The sequence below is a fragment of the Leucoraja erinacea genome, chromosome 25 (assembly GCF_028641065.1).
Source record: "Leucoraja erinacea ecotype New England chromosome 25, Leri_hhj_1, whole genome shotgun sequence".
NCBI lineage: Eukaryota > Metazoa > Chordata > Chondrichthyes > Rajiformes > Rajidae > Leucoraja > Leucoraja erinaceus.
In genome coordinates this window covers 17,969,800-17,984,060 of record NC_073401.1, presented here as the reverse complement: position 1 = coordinate 17,984,060, position 14,261 = coordinate 17,969,800, and the positions used below count along the sequence as shown (strand labels likewise).

Below are 14,261 nucleotides of genomic sequence, written 5' to 3'. Positions count from 1 at the left end.
TACCTGGGTCTTTACATTGTGTATTCAACCTTGTGACATAATTGGTATACGAGTTCACATGACAGCTGCTGCAACATAAATTGAACAAAATTAGGCAATGCCGTCCGTCCGTGCAAGGACTGGGTTAGTGGAGGCTCAGCCCAGCAGAACATGGTCTGCTTCAGGGCACTGGCTCATACAATTGCCAAGGACAATACATACAGGAAGAGGCAGCGTGGAGTTGTGAGCAGTACAGGAGAATTACGCTAAAGCCACCGTGAATACAAGGGAAACAATCTGGTGCTAGAGTGGTGGACGATCAGCATATGCGAGGCAGATTAATACTGACAGTATATTTTCTTTTCAAACGTGGAGAATATGGAAAAGGGGTTGTGGGCCCATTAATGAAAAGCGCAGGTGAGAATGTTATGGACATGAAGGAAATGGCAGACTAGGTGTTGTATCCATTTTCATTGTTGAGTGCGGATAACATTAGCAGTACTGCAAGGAAAGAATAATAATTTAAGGGAAGGACCTTAATGGGTTTAATATCAGCATGAAACTTAATGTCTGTGTGGGATTTGGGAAAATTCCCCATGACCTGATCGTTTCAACCCCAGTGTATTGATTGGAGGAAGGAAGTTAATGTTTTGGTTACTCGTTTTTTCAAACCTTTATAGGTTTGAAAATTCTGCTTTTAAATTGGAAAGTAACACATGTTACAAAAGTAAGAAGGAACTGGAAATGGCGGTTCTGCTTAGGTTGTGAAGACGTTTCTGAAGTTTATCGTTGGGATTGTTTTGATGTGATGAGTTGCTAACCTTGGCGGGTTGGGTGGGGGAGAGCCGAGGGACACTCGCCACGGGCCACCACAACGCATTTGCTGCGAGGCCCAGGAGCTTTGTCAGCTGACGTGAAAGCTCATGACGGTGGTGACAACTTTACAAGGTGGATTGGTAGTTTCTGTGGAGTCAGATCAGGCAGCAGAGAGCCAAGCTGTTCGAGCCACCGATCCAAGCACTTTAACCCACCAAGCCAGGCCCTTCGGCCCACCTAGCCTGGCCTTTCAGCCCATCGAACCAGTGCCAGCCACTAAACATTTATTTAAGAAGGAACTGCAGATGCTGGAAAATCGAAGGTACACAAAAAAGCTGGAGAAACTCAGCGGATGCAGCAGCATCTATGGAGCGAAGGAAATAGGCAACGTTTCGGGCCGAAACGTTGCCTATTTCCTTCGCTCCATAGATGCTGCTGCACCCGCTGAGTTTCTCCAGCTTTTTTTGTGTACCAGCCACTAAGTACCTTTTCCACCAACACCGACGTTCCCATCAATTCCCTCCGGATTCGGCTGCGCAGTAGGGCAATTAACCCACATGTTTTTGGAACGTTGGGGGGGGAAACTGGAGCACCCCCGGGGAAATCCCAAGCAGCCACTGGGGGGGAGGGGGGGGTGTACACCGATGGCACTGGAAGTCAGGATTGCTTTTGGTTGTGATGTGGCAACACTTCTAGTTGTGTCACATACCACCATGCTCAAGATCGGCTTCTTCCCCGCCGTTACCAGAATACCGAACGGTCCTCCCATATGTTACAGGGAAGTCTCGATCTTCCACCCTACCTCATTGCAGACACTGGAGTTTTTCCCCTGGAACTGTCACACTAGAGGGCTGTAATGCAACATTCTGCACTCTGGTATTTTTCCCTTTGCCCTACCTGTTATACTTGTGGGTGGCTTGCTTGCACTCATGTAAGGTGTGATTGGACTGGATAGCATGCAAACAAAATCTTTTCACTGTATTTCGATAAATGTGACAATAATAAAGCAATATCAATGTGTCAGCGTAGCGCCCTGTTTGATGGAATTGGCGTTCCCCATGAGTTGTTCAGTGGCCTTGGCTTTCCTCTGATCCATGTCATCTCACTCTCTGGTTTGGGTGGAGGCAGGGAATTCTACCCTGAGTGTGCAGATGATTCTGCAGGTTCTGTGGCGGGGAGTTGGAAGTGACGGAGGCAGAGGCAGAGAATGTGCGTAGTTTCACCGTGGGAATGGAAGGTCCATGTGGGGATATGAATGAAATCACCCACTCACAAATTAATTGTGAAATTGTGGCGGAACAAAGGTTCACTGCCACGCACAATGTGTGTGATTCCGAGATGGATTGACAAGGCCAATGCTCGTGGTTAGTTCCACTGGTTAGAGTGCTGCGAATAAGAGGACATTTTTCCATGATGAACTTAGAAGAGCACAGCACGGGAACGGGCCCTTCGGCCCACAATGTCTCTGCTAGATGAAGGATCAGTTATTTACAATGGAGAAATTACCTTTCTCAAAATCTTGTGAGTTATTGGCCACTGCTGAGTATAGTCAGTGCTTAGATCAACACGTTTTTAACTCTTAAAGGAATTGAAGAATGTGAAAATTGGTTAGGAACATAGACTTGAGATGATTCGGGATGATATTAAGTGGCAGGGCCTCGCAAAGTCCCTGTACTTTCTGCTCTTAATTCCATAACTTTCTGGGTACAGTAATCAGAGACCTTTATCAAGTCTAGAAAACAGTGAAGAAATGGTAGCTCCCCCTTTGAGGAGCTTGCTCAACTCTGCCCAAGACCTTGGCTTTCTCTTTCGGACACTGCCCCAGAGAAGGGCTTCACCAGCCCTGGAGAGAATGATCCAATGAAGCTTCAATGAAGCTTTTCTGCTTAATTGTGAGAACAAGTTACACAAAATTGACTTTCACTCACCTTGGCTGGAGAGACTGATGGTGATGTATTTGGGAACATTCAAAACATTGAAAGAACTTGGCAACGTCAACCTGGACCAGGTTTGCTGCTTCCGTCACCTCTGCCACGAATCCTGATAGAATGTGGTGTGTTGGCAGTGGTTTAAGGCGAACAGAAAATGTGTCTTCAATGGTTGAATAATCTGTTGAAATTTGATGTCTAACCTCATTTGTAAAATTGGTCGCTTGCCCAGCACCTAGGGATCCATATGTTCCAAAGAGAGTTGAAAATAGGGATAAAGAACATATTCTATGTGTTTATTTCCACAGACGTTTTCTTCATGATCTACATTATAGTTGATCTTAAATTTTAGTGGTCTGAGAAAGTGGAGCTGGTGAAGGTAAACGATGTACGTGACGCTCTTGTGTTGTCCGCGGCTTTAAAAACCAAGCTCACTGTCTGTTCCTCTGCCACAGGTGACCACACGGGCGAGTGCCGGGCCCATGGCAACCTGGGATCGGCATTCTTCTCCAGCGGCAACTACCGCGAGGCCCTCAACAACCACCGACTCCAGCTCGTGCTGGCGATGAAGCTCAAAGATCGCGAGGTGAGTCTCTCGCCAAATTCGCTTTGTTCCAGCACGTCAGATGGGGCGAGTGAACATCATTAGAACGCGGCGATATCATTAGTCGGTGATGTAGCATCCGATCAGCTGTTTGAGAAACATTTACACAGCATTTGGAGGGATATGGGCCAAACGTGGGCAGGTGGGACTAGTGTAGATGGGGCATGTTGGTTGACGTGGACAAGTTGGGCCGAGGGGCCTGTTTCCAAGCTGTGTGACTACAACTCCATGAAGACATTTCCTTTAGTCTCTGCTCCCCTCGACTGCAGAAGGCATCTCCTGTAGATTGTATTCCTCTGTTCAGCTGAAGGCACCTCTTGTGGATTGTACTACTGAAGCTTCTATTCCTTTGCAAACATGTTTGGCAGTTTCTGAAGTTTAAGGAAACTTATCCTCTATGATTGTTTAAAAAAAACCTTTTTGTTGTAGAGCCAGTTTGATTTATATCTCAACAAAATTATCTGGTTGTCATTAGTTGATGCTAAATGGGTTGCAGGGAATACAATTATCAAGGAGTGTATACAAGAGACCATTTCAGAGGGATGCTTATGCTTGTGATTGTGCCTGAAACATTTCCCCAATGCCTGCTCATAGGTGGCTCATACAGAGTAGGTCACGGCACAAGGATGGGGTTAAAGGGGTGCACAGTGGCTCAGCCGTTAGAGCTGCTGCCTCATAGTACCAGAGACCCAGGTTGTATCCTGGCCTCAGGAGCTGTCTGTGTGGAGTTATGCATGTTCTCCCTGTGACCATGGGTGCTCTATTTCCTCCTGCATCCCAAAGACGTACGGGTTTGTAGGTTCATTAGCCTCTATAAGTTGCCGCCCGTGTGTCGGGAGTGGATGAGATAGTGGGATAACATAGAACAAGTGTGAATGGATGATCGATAGCCAGTGTGGGCTCAGTGGGAACTGTTTTCATGCTGTACCTTTCATTCAATTTATAAAGCCACGTGCATTTTTGTGTGACATTCTGTTGCTGCCTGAGGTGATTTTCAAAACGTCCCGTACCAGGGCAGGCTGAGAGGGTCTAAGTTTAGAATGTTTTGTGTTTTGCTCTTGTTTTCCATATATCCTTTAAATCTTTCTGAAGTGTCAGTTTGAATGCCAATGAATCACATTTCCTAGTTTCTTTCTCCGAGCTGTCTTCAAAGGAATTTAGCAATGTCTTGGACGGGACTGTTTTAGATCAGAATTCTTTCTGGAGCCAATATCAATAGAACAGGGCAGGACTAGATAGCAGTGAATAACCATGGGACATTAGAGATTAGGATACAAAGGTCAGTTTTATATTGTATGTCAGTGCCAAGCGGCTTTAATGCCCTGGTGTAAAGTGTTCTATAATGACTGCAATAATATTGCTCATTTATCTGCTTGCTGCTTTATAATTGGGAGAAGAATGTCTGATTGTCTTTGTTCTACCACATCTAAACATCGTAATCAGCATGATGGCATGTGAACGGAAATGTCGTGACAAAGATATTGAAGTGTGGTTATCACCCCTTGTGTTCAGGGACACTGTTTTCTAGCAGCTGAGCTGATGGCAATCGGGTTCAACATGTCAACAATGCAACCACTTTATTAAAAAAAACCTTTAGATTGCAAACCAATCTGAAGAAGGGTCTCGACCCGAAACGTCATCCATTCATAGAAACATAGAAACATAGAAATTAGGTGCAGGAGTAGGCCATTCGGCCCTTCGAGCCTGCACCGCCATTCAATATGATCATGGCTGATCATCCAACTCAGTATCCCGTACCTGCCTTCACTCCATACCCCCTAATCCCCTTAGCCACAAGGGCCACATCTAACTCCCTCTTAAATATAGCCAATGAACTGGCCTCAACTACCCTCTGTGGCAGAGAGTTCCAGAGATTCACCACTCTCTGTGTGAAAAAAGTTCTTCTCATCTTGGTTTTAAAGGATTTCCCCCTTATCCTTAAGCTGTGACCCCTTGTCCTGGACTTCCCTAATATCGGGAACAATCTCCTGCATCTAGCCTGTCCAACCCCTTAAGAATTTTGTAAGTTTCTATAAGATCCCCTCTCAATCTCCTAAATTCTAGAGAGTATAAACCAAGTCTATTCCTTCTATCTAGAGATGCTGCCTGTCCCGCCGAGTTACTCCAGTGTCCATCTTCGGTGTAAACCAGCACCTGCAGTTCCCTCCTACACAACAAGTGTCCATGCTCTCCTCTGACTGCTTGGGTTTCCTCTGGCTGCTTCTGTTTGCTCCTCCATCCCAGAGATGTGTGGGCTGAATGATTAATTTGCCACTATAAATTGCCCCCAGTTTAGTTTAGAGATACAGCGTGGAAACAGGCCCTTCGGCCCACCGGGTCCGCGCCGACCAGCGATCCCCGAATATTAACACTATCCTACACACACCAGAGACAATTTTTACATTTTACCAAGCCAATTTACTTACAAACCTGTACATCTTTGGAGTGTGGGAGGAAACTGAAGATCTCGGAGAAAACCCACACAGGTCACGGGGAGAACGTACAAACTCCGTACAGACAGCACCGGTAGTCGGGATTGAACCCGGGTCTCGGGTGCTGCAAGCGCTGTAAGGTAGCAACTCCACCGCTGAGCCACCATGCCACCCTAAGTGTGGAGGTGAATGATAGAACCTCTGAAGGGAGTTGATGGCATTGAGAGTAAGAAGATGGGAGGAGCGTAAATAAATGTTTGATGGTCAGCATGGACTCGGTGGGCTGAAGGGCCATTTCAAGTGTCGACAGTGTTTCATTGTCATATGTACCGGCAACGGAGCAGTGAAATTCTCTTTTTGCTGCAGCTTCATGGGTCTGTAAATACAACAACACATCAAATAAAGAATCAATAATACAAGACATTCATAACCATAATACTAGGTGATCATAATAGCACAAAAAAACAAGATCCATAGAGCAATCAAAGACACTGTCAATGGTTGATCGTAGCTGCTGAAGTTAATGTTGCGCAGTGTTCCAGAGCCTTGTGGTTGTTGAGGAGAAAGCTGTTCTTGTGTGAACGCAGCATTTTGAATGCAGCACTACTGTTCTAAGAGGACTAACCCCAATTTGCCTCAAGCTGGGAACTGGTGACTAATTTGGTACGACGAGAAGTAAAACACAAATAAAAGCCTGGAGAGAAAAAAAATGTTTCAATGAAATAGTTGTGTGTGTTATTACCTTGCAAAGATAAAACTGAAAAGCAATTAACCTTTGTGTCAAGATTCTTTGTGCTTACAGGGGGAGAGAGTGTTTTCATCCTCAAGTGAATTAAGTCAAGTGCAGGAAATTAATTTAAGCTTCCAGGTGACATCATACGTGCACCAAACGTTCTCAAGTCTACCCCGTCCAATGACTGTGTATTATTGTTGGAAGCTGTCTGGCAGAATTGGTTTATGTTGGACAAAGCGTAAGGATGCAAAAACATATTTTGGGGTTGACTTAATACTCCCCAATGATGAGGTAATAGATTTCTAAGCATGTTCTCGAATAGAATTCGCTTTATTTGTTGAAACGTTAAATACCACAAAGGGAATATTTGTGTTGTATCAGTTGAAACTAATTAAGACAGCAGGCTTAGCGGTAATGTTATTGTTAGGAAGGCTGGGTTGCATCTCAGACTGGTGGAAGTGCCTGTGAAACACTGCACTTTGGGCCGCAGCTTTTAATGTTCAGGTCTGGAAGTGATATCCCCGTTGTAACTGACTCTGCCAAAGTGTCATTTGAGGAGGGGTCCCAATCAAGTGCAATTTAATGGATGCTGTGAAGCACTGGAGAATGGATTTAACCTTTGCCTGCACCAGCTAAGGCACGGAATAGTGTGGGAAAGATTCATCATGCATAAAGCCTCTAGCCCATTGCGAGCATTGAATATTGTCAACGGAACTGGTGCGCTACAATGCTGAGAACTATATTCTGCACTCTGTGTCTTTCCCTTTGCTTTATCTATTGCACTTGAGTTTGGCTTGATTGCATCTACGCATAGTATGTCTGATCTGTTTGGATAGCATGCAAAACTAATCTTTTCATGGTACCTTGGTACACGTGACAATAATAAACCAAAACTATTTGGAACTTAGAAAAAAGTTTAGGAGCAACGTTGATGAATTAATGATAGTTTATTGCAAAATATACCCCATTGGTTGAGAAAATGGTTTCATCAGGCACTGCTTTTCATGCACAAACTGTGTGTAAAAGTGATGTTGATGCTGGGTTTGATTCACTGGGACTTGTTCCAAGGTGCAACCACATTCACCATGGCAGCAAGTCTGTCCACAGTCCACCTCAGTGTCCAACCTCATCCACTGTATCCGCTGTTGCAGGTGTGGACTCCTATATATCAGAGTGACCAAGCTCAGGCTCAGCGATCGTTTCGCCGAACACCTCTGCTCAGTCTGCCTAGGCCTACATGATCTCCCGGTTGCTAAACACTTCAACTCCCCCCACATTCCCACATTGACCTTTCTGTCCTGGGCATCCTCCACTGACAGACTGAGGCCCAACACAAATTGGAGGTAACAACAACTCATATTTTCGCTTGGGCAGCTTGCAACCCAGCAGTATGATTTTTGATTTCTCTCACTTCAAGTAACCCTTGTTTTCCCCCTCTCCCTCTGTCCCTCCATCCTCTTTTCACTGTCCTCCTGATTAGATTTTACTGATTGAATTCCTGTTTGTCACGGTCCGCTCAGCTAACAATGTACAGTTCTACATTTCCTTGAACATTGTCCCCTTTGATCTGTGTTTTCACACCTTACCCTTCCATATCTCTCTGTCTCCCTCTCCCCTGACTCTCAGTCTGAAGAAGGGTCTCGACCCCAAACGTCACCCATTCCTTCCCTCCAGAGATGCAGCCTGTCCCGCTGAGTTACTCCGGCATTCTGTGTCTTATCTTTGGTGTAAACCAGGGTCTGCAGTTCCTTCCAACACCTTTTGCCCGAGTGGCTGACATTGCTGCCAGATTGAGTTGCACATTGGATAACGCTACGGATCAGGTGCTGTGTGTCTCCTCTCATGCTGACATCAATGGGAATTTGTGGGTGTAGCCTTTGTCCTCTGTTGATCAGCCAGACAACAGCAAAGAGCACATCATCATGGCTAAAGAGCCTGCACTCTGACATCAAATCATCAATGATCTGCCCCCCCCCACCACCACACCTGCCAGCCGCAGAGAGATGGGTACGATGCTGAGAACGACATTCTTGACCAATTGAGAGATTCTTGTACAATTCACATCGGAGCACGGTGTCACGAGGAACTGCAGACGCTGGAATCTGGAGCAAAAAGCAAAGTGCTGGAGGAACTCAGCGGGTCAGGCAGCACCTGTGGAGGGAATGGACGGAAGAAGGGCCCCCACCCGAAAGGGCATCTGTCCCTTCACTCCACAGATGCTGCCTGACCCACTGAGTTCCTCCAGCACTTTGTGTTTTGTTACAAACTCAACCCACTTGGCATTCTGGTCATCCTGAATCTTGCTGCAGCATACTCAACTCTCATGGACTTGAGCAAGGCACAAGATTGTTTGAGTAATTTAACCGAATAACGTTTAGGCATTCTGTACTGTGACAATGCACACTATCAGATAGACTTGTACATGAGCATTGTTACCATGGGTGCAATTGGAGTTGATTTCATTGATTGGTTTCCCCAGCTTGAGTGTGTAGGCTGCACTATCTTATTGAGACTTGTCAAGAGAAGCAAGGATGGATGCCTGTTTTTGGTGATCCGGGGCGTTGTGGTTTGGCACCCCTCCCAGGCATGTTCCCGCACATCCACCCGTTCACTGGCTCCGTGGAGCGAGGTATCACAGGGCTGATGCTGCCTTAGTGATCAGCTTGTTGAAGACAGGGCTGCTAAAGCAAGGCTCAGCTGACATTTAAGGAATCAATCTCTAGGTATTTGCTTTTGCCTGACCAGTTTCACAAAGTAAAATAAGTCTAATATGTGTCACAGCCAAGGGTTTTACCCGGGCAAATTGTATAAATTTAGTGAGTACAACATGATTGTAAAAACACATTTATTTACTACTTTGGGCTTGTGGCAGTTTTTTCTGCCGCTGACAGCGTCCCTTTGCTGATGAGCTAAATAGAATTGTTATCAGTGAACTCAATCCCTAATCCAGGGAAATTTATAGGTCGGGTCAGTGGAATAATGCACAGTAATTCATTGCTGAGGTACTATAACTCCAGGTAGTCACTTGCCTGGGTTATTTATGGTCAGACTGGAGGCATGGGTGCGGGAACCTGCAAACAATATGAAGCTGACGAGAACAGCTAACAACGGGCTCTTGCGCCAAGATGTAGGTTGGCATCAGTGGGTTTGCAGCGAAGGTAGATTGTGAAACGTGACTTGCCCCAATTTATTAAAATTTGTCTTCACACATTCCAGTATACTTTTGAAATGTGAGCAGCTACATTAAATAATAGAGCTAAGACAGATAGGATCACAGTTGCGTAAATCACCTCAGGCAGCAACAGCAACTACTTGGCTTAATGGATTGCTTGAAAGACACAGCATGAAAACAGGCCCTTCAGCCCATCGAGTCCAATCTGACCATATCAGCCGTTCACACCAGTCCTATGTTATGCCGACTTCTCATCCACTTCCTACACACAAGGCAATTTACAGAGGGCAATAAACCTACAAAAAACACACGTTTTGGGGATGTGGGATGAAATTGAAATACCAAGGACAAATCAAGTCAAGTCAAGTTTATTTGTCACATACACATACGAGATGTGCAGTGAAATGAAAGTGGCAATGCTCGCGGACTTTTGTGCAAAAGACAAACAACAAAACAACCAAACAAATTATAAACACAATCATAACACGCATATTCTTTTACATAATAAATAATGGAAGGAAAAACGTTCTGTAGTCATCCCATGCAGTCATAAGGTGAATGTGCAAACTCCACACAGCCAACACCAGAGGTCAGGATCAAACTCTGGTCTCGGGCAATGTGAGACAGCAGCTCCACCCGCTGCACCACTGGGCCACTCAATCATTTGCAGGTGTCGAATACAAAAGTAGGGAGTTGATAATAAATGTGTGTAACCCATCGGTCAGTCCACACTTGTGATGGTGTAATGTTCAATTCGAAAGCCAAATTCGTAAACAAATATGCAGGATGCACATTCTTAAACACAAATAGAAGACATTTGGACAGGTACATGGGCAGGGATGGTTTGGGGAGATATGGGCCAAATACTAGTGCAGGTGGGGCATCTTGGTCGGCATGGGAAGATTGGGCCGAAGGGACTCTATGACAAACTCATGTCAAATGGCAACTGTGGAGAGAGAAAAGCAGAGGCAATGTTTTAGCTTAATGATCTTTTATCAACCTGAAATGATAGTCCTGGATCTCCCTCCACAGATGCTGCCTGAATCCTTGAGTACCACCGGCATTTTCTGTAGTCGCCTGAATCTGTGGTATTTTGTCCACCTTTGCATGCAGCACAGCCGGCAGATGAGAATGTCTACACAAGAGCAAGACGCCTACTATCCCTTCATATACAAAGGCGTCACCATTGCTGAATCCCCCGTCTACCTTAACACATCCCTGTCAGTGATAGCTGTGCCCCACAACACAGTAAGCAAACAGAAAATGACAGAGACTCTCTTGGCTAAATCTCCCTTCAGTTAGCTGTGTTGATAAAACTCATTCTGCAAAGGTTTCTTGGCCTCATTTCTGCTTTTGGTGTCAGTGACAAATGCCAGTGAGTTCGCTGCGCCCGAAGATTAACGATTGCGATATCATCAAGTCAGAGGAACTAGCATCTGACTTGTGGGGAAATCCAGCACATAACAGAGCACAAATATCATGGATTGAAGTCAGTAGAAAGACAGGAATGGAATGTGCCCGTGTAGGGAGCTTAGTGGTCTCATGCACTGTATTAAATGTTTGCCTGCACTGGGATTCATCGCAATCTGTGCCTCCCTCATACTTTAAGCAGAGTGTTAATCACTGATGATCACAGCACTTGCCAGAGCCACTCTCTGATGTTGTGGTGCTGACTGTGCACAAGTGCAGCTTAGACCTGCAAGCCCTGGCTGAGCCCTTGTTTCTCCTACCATACTCCCCATTAATCACGTCCGGCTGAAGGTCAGGCAGCGTCGCCGCCACACGTGAACTTGAAAAGGACAAACATGTTCCTCCTTTCTGAAGGTTTTTTCACTGCTATCATTGCATGCGTTTTCATCCAGTCCCTAATTGTCCAGAATGTAGAGTGGAGAGTGTCTGCCATATACTGCAGATTTGATGGCTGTGCTGGTTCATCACTGAACTCGCTGGTGTTCAGGCAGATGCTGAGGCTGGTAGGGGGTTGATGGGATCGTTTTAGGATGTCAATTTTATGGAGGGGGAAGGGAGGAAAGTTCCAACGAAGATCACATCGACCGGTAATCAGCTTAGTGAAAGTCCTGAATTCTCTCTGCCTCCGACACTCTGTGAATGCCGGTTTATGTTGATCCAAAGGCTTCATTTCACAAGTAATTACACCACACATCACATCCAAAGCCCTTATTAAAATTCAAAAATACTCACTCCTTGAGCGTTTTTTTTTCTTGGGATCCAATTACTTGTTCCCACAGTTGGAAATATATTCTTAATTTGAAGTGCAGTTAAATGCTGGGTGCTTTCATAACTTGTTGGCTCACTTATAAGAGGCTGATTTGGCCACTTTTAGACGCACACCACAAAATTAACATGTGGAAGTCGAGAATAGAGTATGTTTTGTGTTGATTTTCTACTCATGAAAAATGGAGAACATCAGGTAATTGGCTGCTTTGCTGGTTTTTGTTTCTGGACACAGTGGAGAGGCAGTGGGGTTGGGCTTGTATGTGGGAGGCAGTGGTGTTTCTGAGCGCAGGTGGCATAGGGGAGGTGCAATATTGGTGCCTCTCGTTGGAGCCTTGCCCCACATGCAGCAGCAGCCTGCAGTACCTCGCTCCGCTCACACGGTGAGTTGCAGCAGGTTGTCTGTCTATGTCCCGGCCACAATCTGCTCCCACCTGCTCCATCCCTAAAGCCTTGACCATGGAGGTTTTCAAAATGTGCCCACTCCTGCCCGGCTCACATCAGTGCTCACAGACTGAGCTGGCTTCAAGTCTGGGAGGGCATTATACTTTGTGACTTGTTATCAGGCTTCCATAAGCAAGGGTACAGTCCGATTCACCTCTATCCCATTGACGACATTGGACTATGTCTAAGGAACTGATGCACTACATTGCTGAGAACTATATTCTTCCCCTTTACTCGACCTATTATACTTGAGTTTGACGATTGCATTTATGTGTAGTATTATCTGATCTCTTCGGATAGCATAGCTGTGGTGGATGTTTATGTTAAACTTCATTTTATGTGCTGTGTGTATTTTTGCTTTTTACTTAGTCTGGCTGTATGGTAACTCAAATTTCACTGTACCTTAATTGGTACGTGACAATTAAATTGAATCTTGAAGCTTGAAAACAAAGCTTAATTGGTACATGTGACAACTATCAAGCTACATTTGTTCAGGAATGCATGTTCTTAAAAACAACAGTAAATCCACCAACGTTTTAATATTCACTCTGACTATTTCCAGTACCACACAGTCAATAGTTGTGGCTACCTTTTCAGTGGTAGCCTCCAGCAGTCTCTCTGAAAACTGGTTGGCTTGCACTGGGGAAAATTTGTGAAGGCATTTGGAGCAGGTGGTGAAAGTGTTACACTGAGTCTCCCTGACTGCCTCACTGTAAAGGGCCTGTCCCACTCTACAAGTTTACCCAAGAGCTCTCCCGAGTTTAAAAAAAAATCAAACTCGTGAGGCCAATTCTGGAGTATGGTGTACAATTTTGGTCGCCTAATTATAGGAAGGATGTCAACAAAATAGGAAGAGTACAGAGGAGATTTACTAGAATGTTGCCTGAGTTTCAGCAACTAAGTTACAGAGAAAGGTTGAACAAGTTAGGTCTTTATTCTTTGGAGCGCAGAAGGTTAAGGGGGGACTTGATAGAGGTCTTTAAAATGATGAGAGGGATAGACAGAGTTGACGTGGATAAGCTTTTCCCACTGAGAGCAGGGAAGATTCAAACAAGAGGACATAACTTGAGAATTAAGGGACAGAAACTTAGGGTAACATGAGGGGGAACATCTTTACTCAGAGAGTGGTAGCTGTGTGGAATGAGCTTCCAGTGGAAGTGGTGGAGGTAGGTTCAATTTTATCATTTAAAAATAAATTGGATAGGTATATGGACAGGAAAGGAATGGAGGGTTATGGTCTGAGTGCAGGTAGATGGGACTAGGGGAGAATACGTGTTCGGCACGGACTAGAAGGGCCGCGATGGCCTGTTTCTGTGCTGTAACTGTAATTGTTATATGGTAAGCACGTAGAATGTACGTTGCGGGCACGTCGGAGCTCGGGACGTCTCTTAGTGGCTCGTAACGCTAACGGCAGGCACTCTGGAAACGAGGTCAGCTCGTGAAGATTTTTCAACATGTTGAAAAATGTTCACGTGAGCCCCGAGTACCTACGAGCGGCTATTTCCGTAATTCTCCGAGTTCGAATCAGGGGAAATTCGGGAGAACTCTTGAATTACCTCGTGCAGTGGGACAGGCCCTTAATGCTGGAGAGGAGAGATGCCCAGAAATTGGTTTGAATGTCAAGTGAGGTGAAGTTAAAAAAAAAAACCCAAAGTGCTGGAGGAACTCAGCGGGTCAGGCAGCATCTGTGGAGGGAAATGGACAAGAGAAAATTCTGACCTGAAATGTCGCCTGTCTGACCGCTCGCTCCACAGATGCTGCCTAACCTGCTGAGTTCCTCCAGCTCCACTAACTTCTTCCACTAACTTACCGGATAGTGAAAGGCTTGGATGGAGAGGATGTTTCCACTCGTGGGAAAGTCTAGGACTAGAGGTCATAGCCTCTGAATTAAAGGTGGCTCCTTTAGGAAGGGGATGAG

The 14,261-nt window shown here is 45.4% G+C and overlaps 1 protein-coding gene across 4 annotated transcripts in view; it reads left to right on the top strand.

The window, feature by feature from the left end:
- Positions 1-14,261, top strand: part of ttc28 (tetratricopeptide repeat domain 28) — a 502,085-nt gene that overhangs the window by 302,405 nt on the left and 185,419 nt on the right. For all 4 annotated transcript variants that reach the window (XM_055655876.1, XM_055655877.1, XM_055655878.1 and 1 more), the window contains one exon: positions 3,179-3,309. In XM_055655876.1, the coding sequence (XP_055511851.1) occupies positions 3,179-3,309 (131 nt within the window). The remainder of the gene's footprint in view (positions 1-3,178; positions 3,310-14,261) is intronic.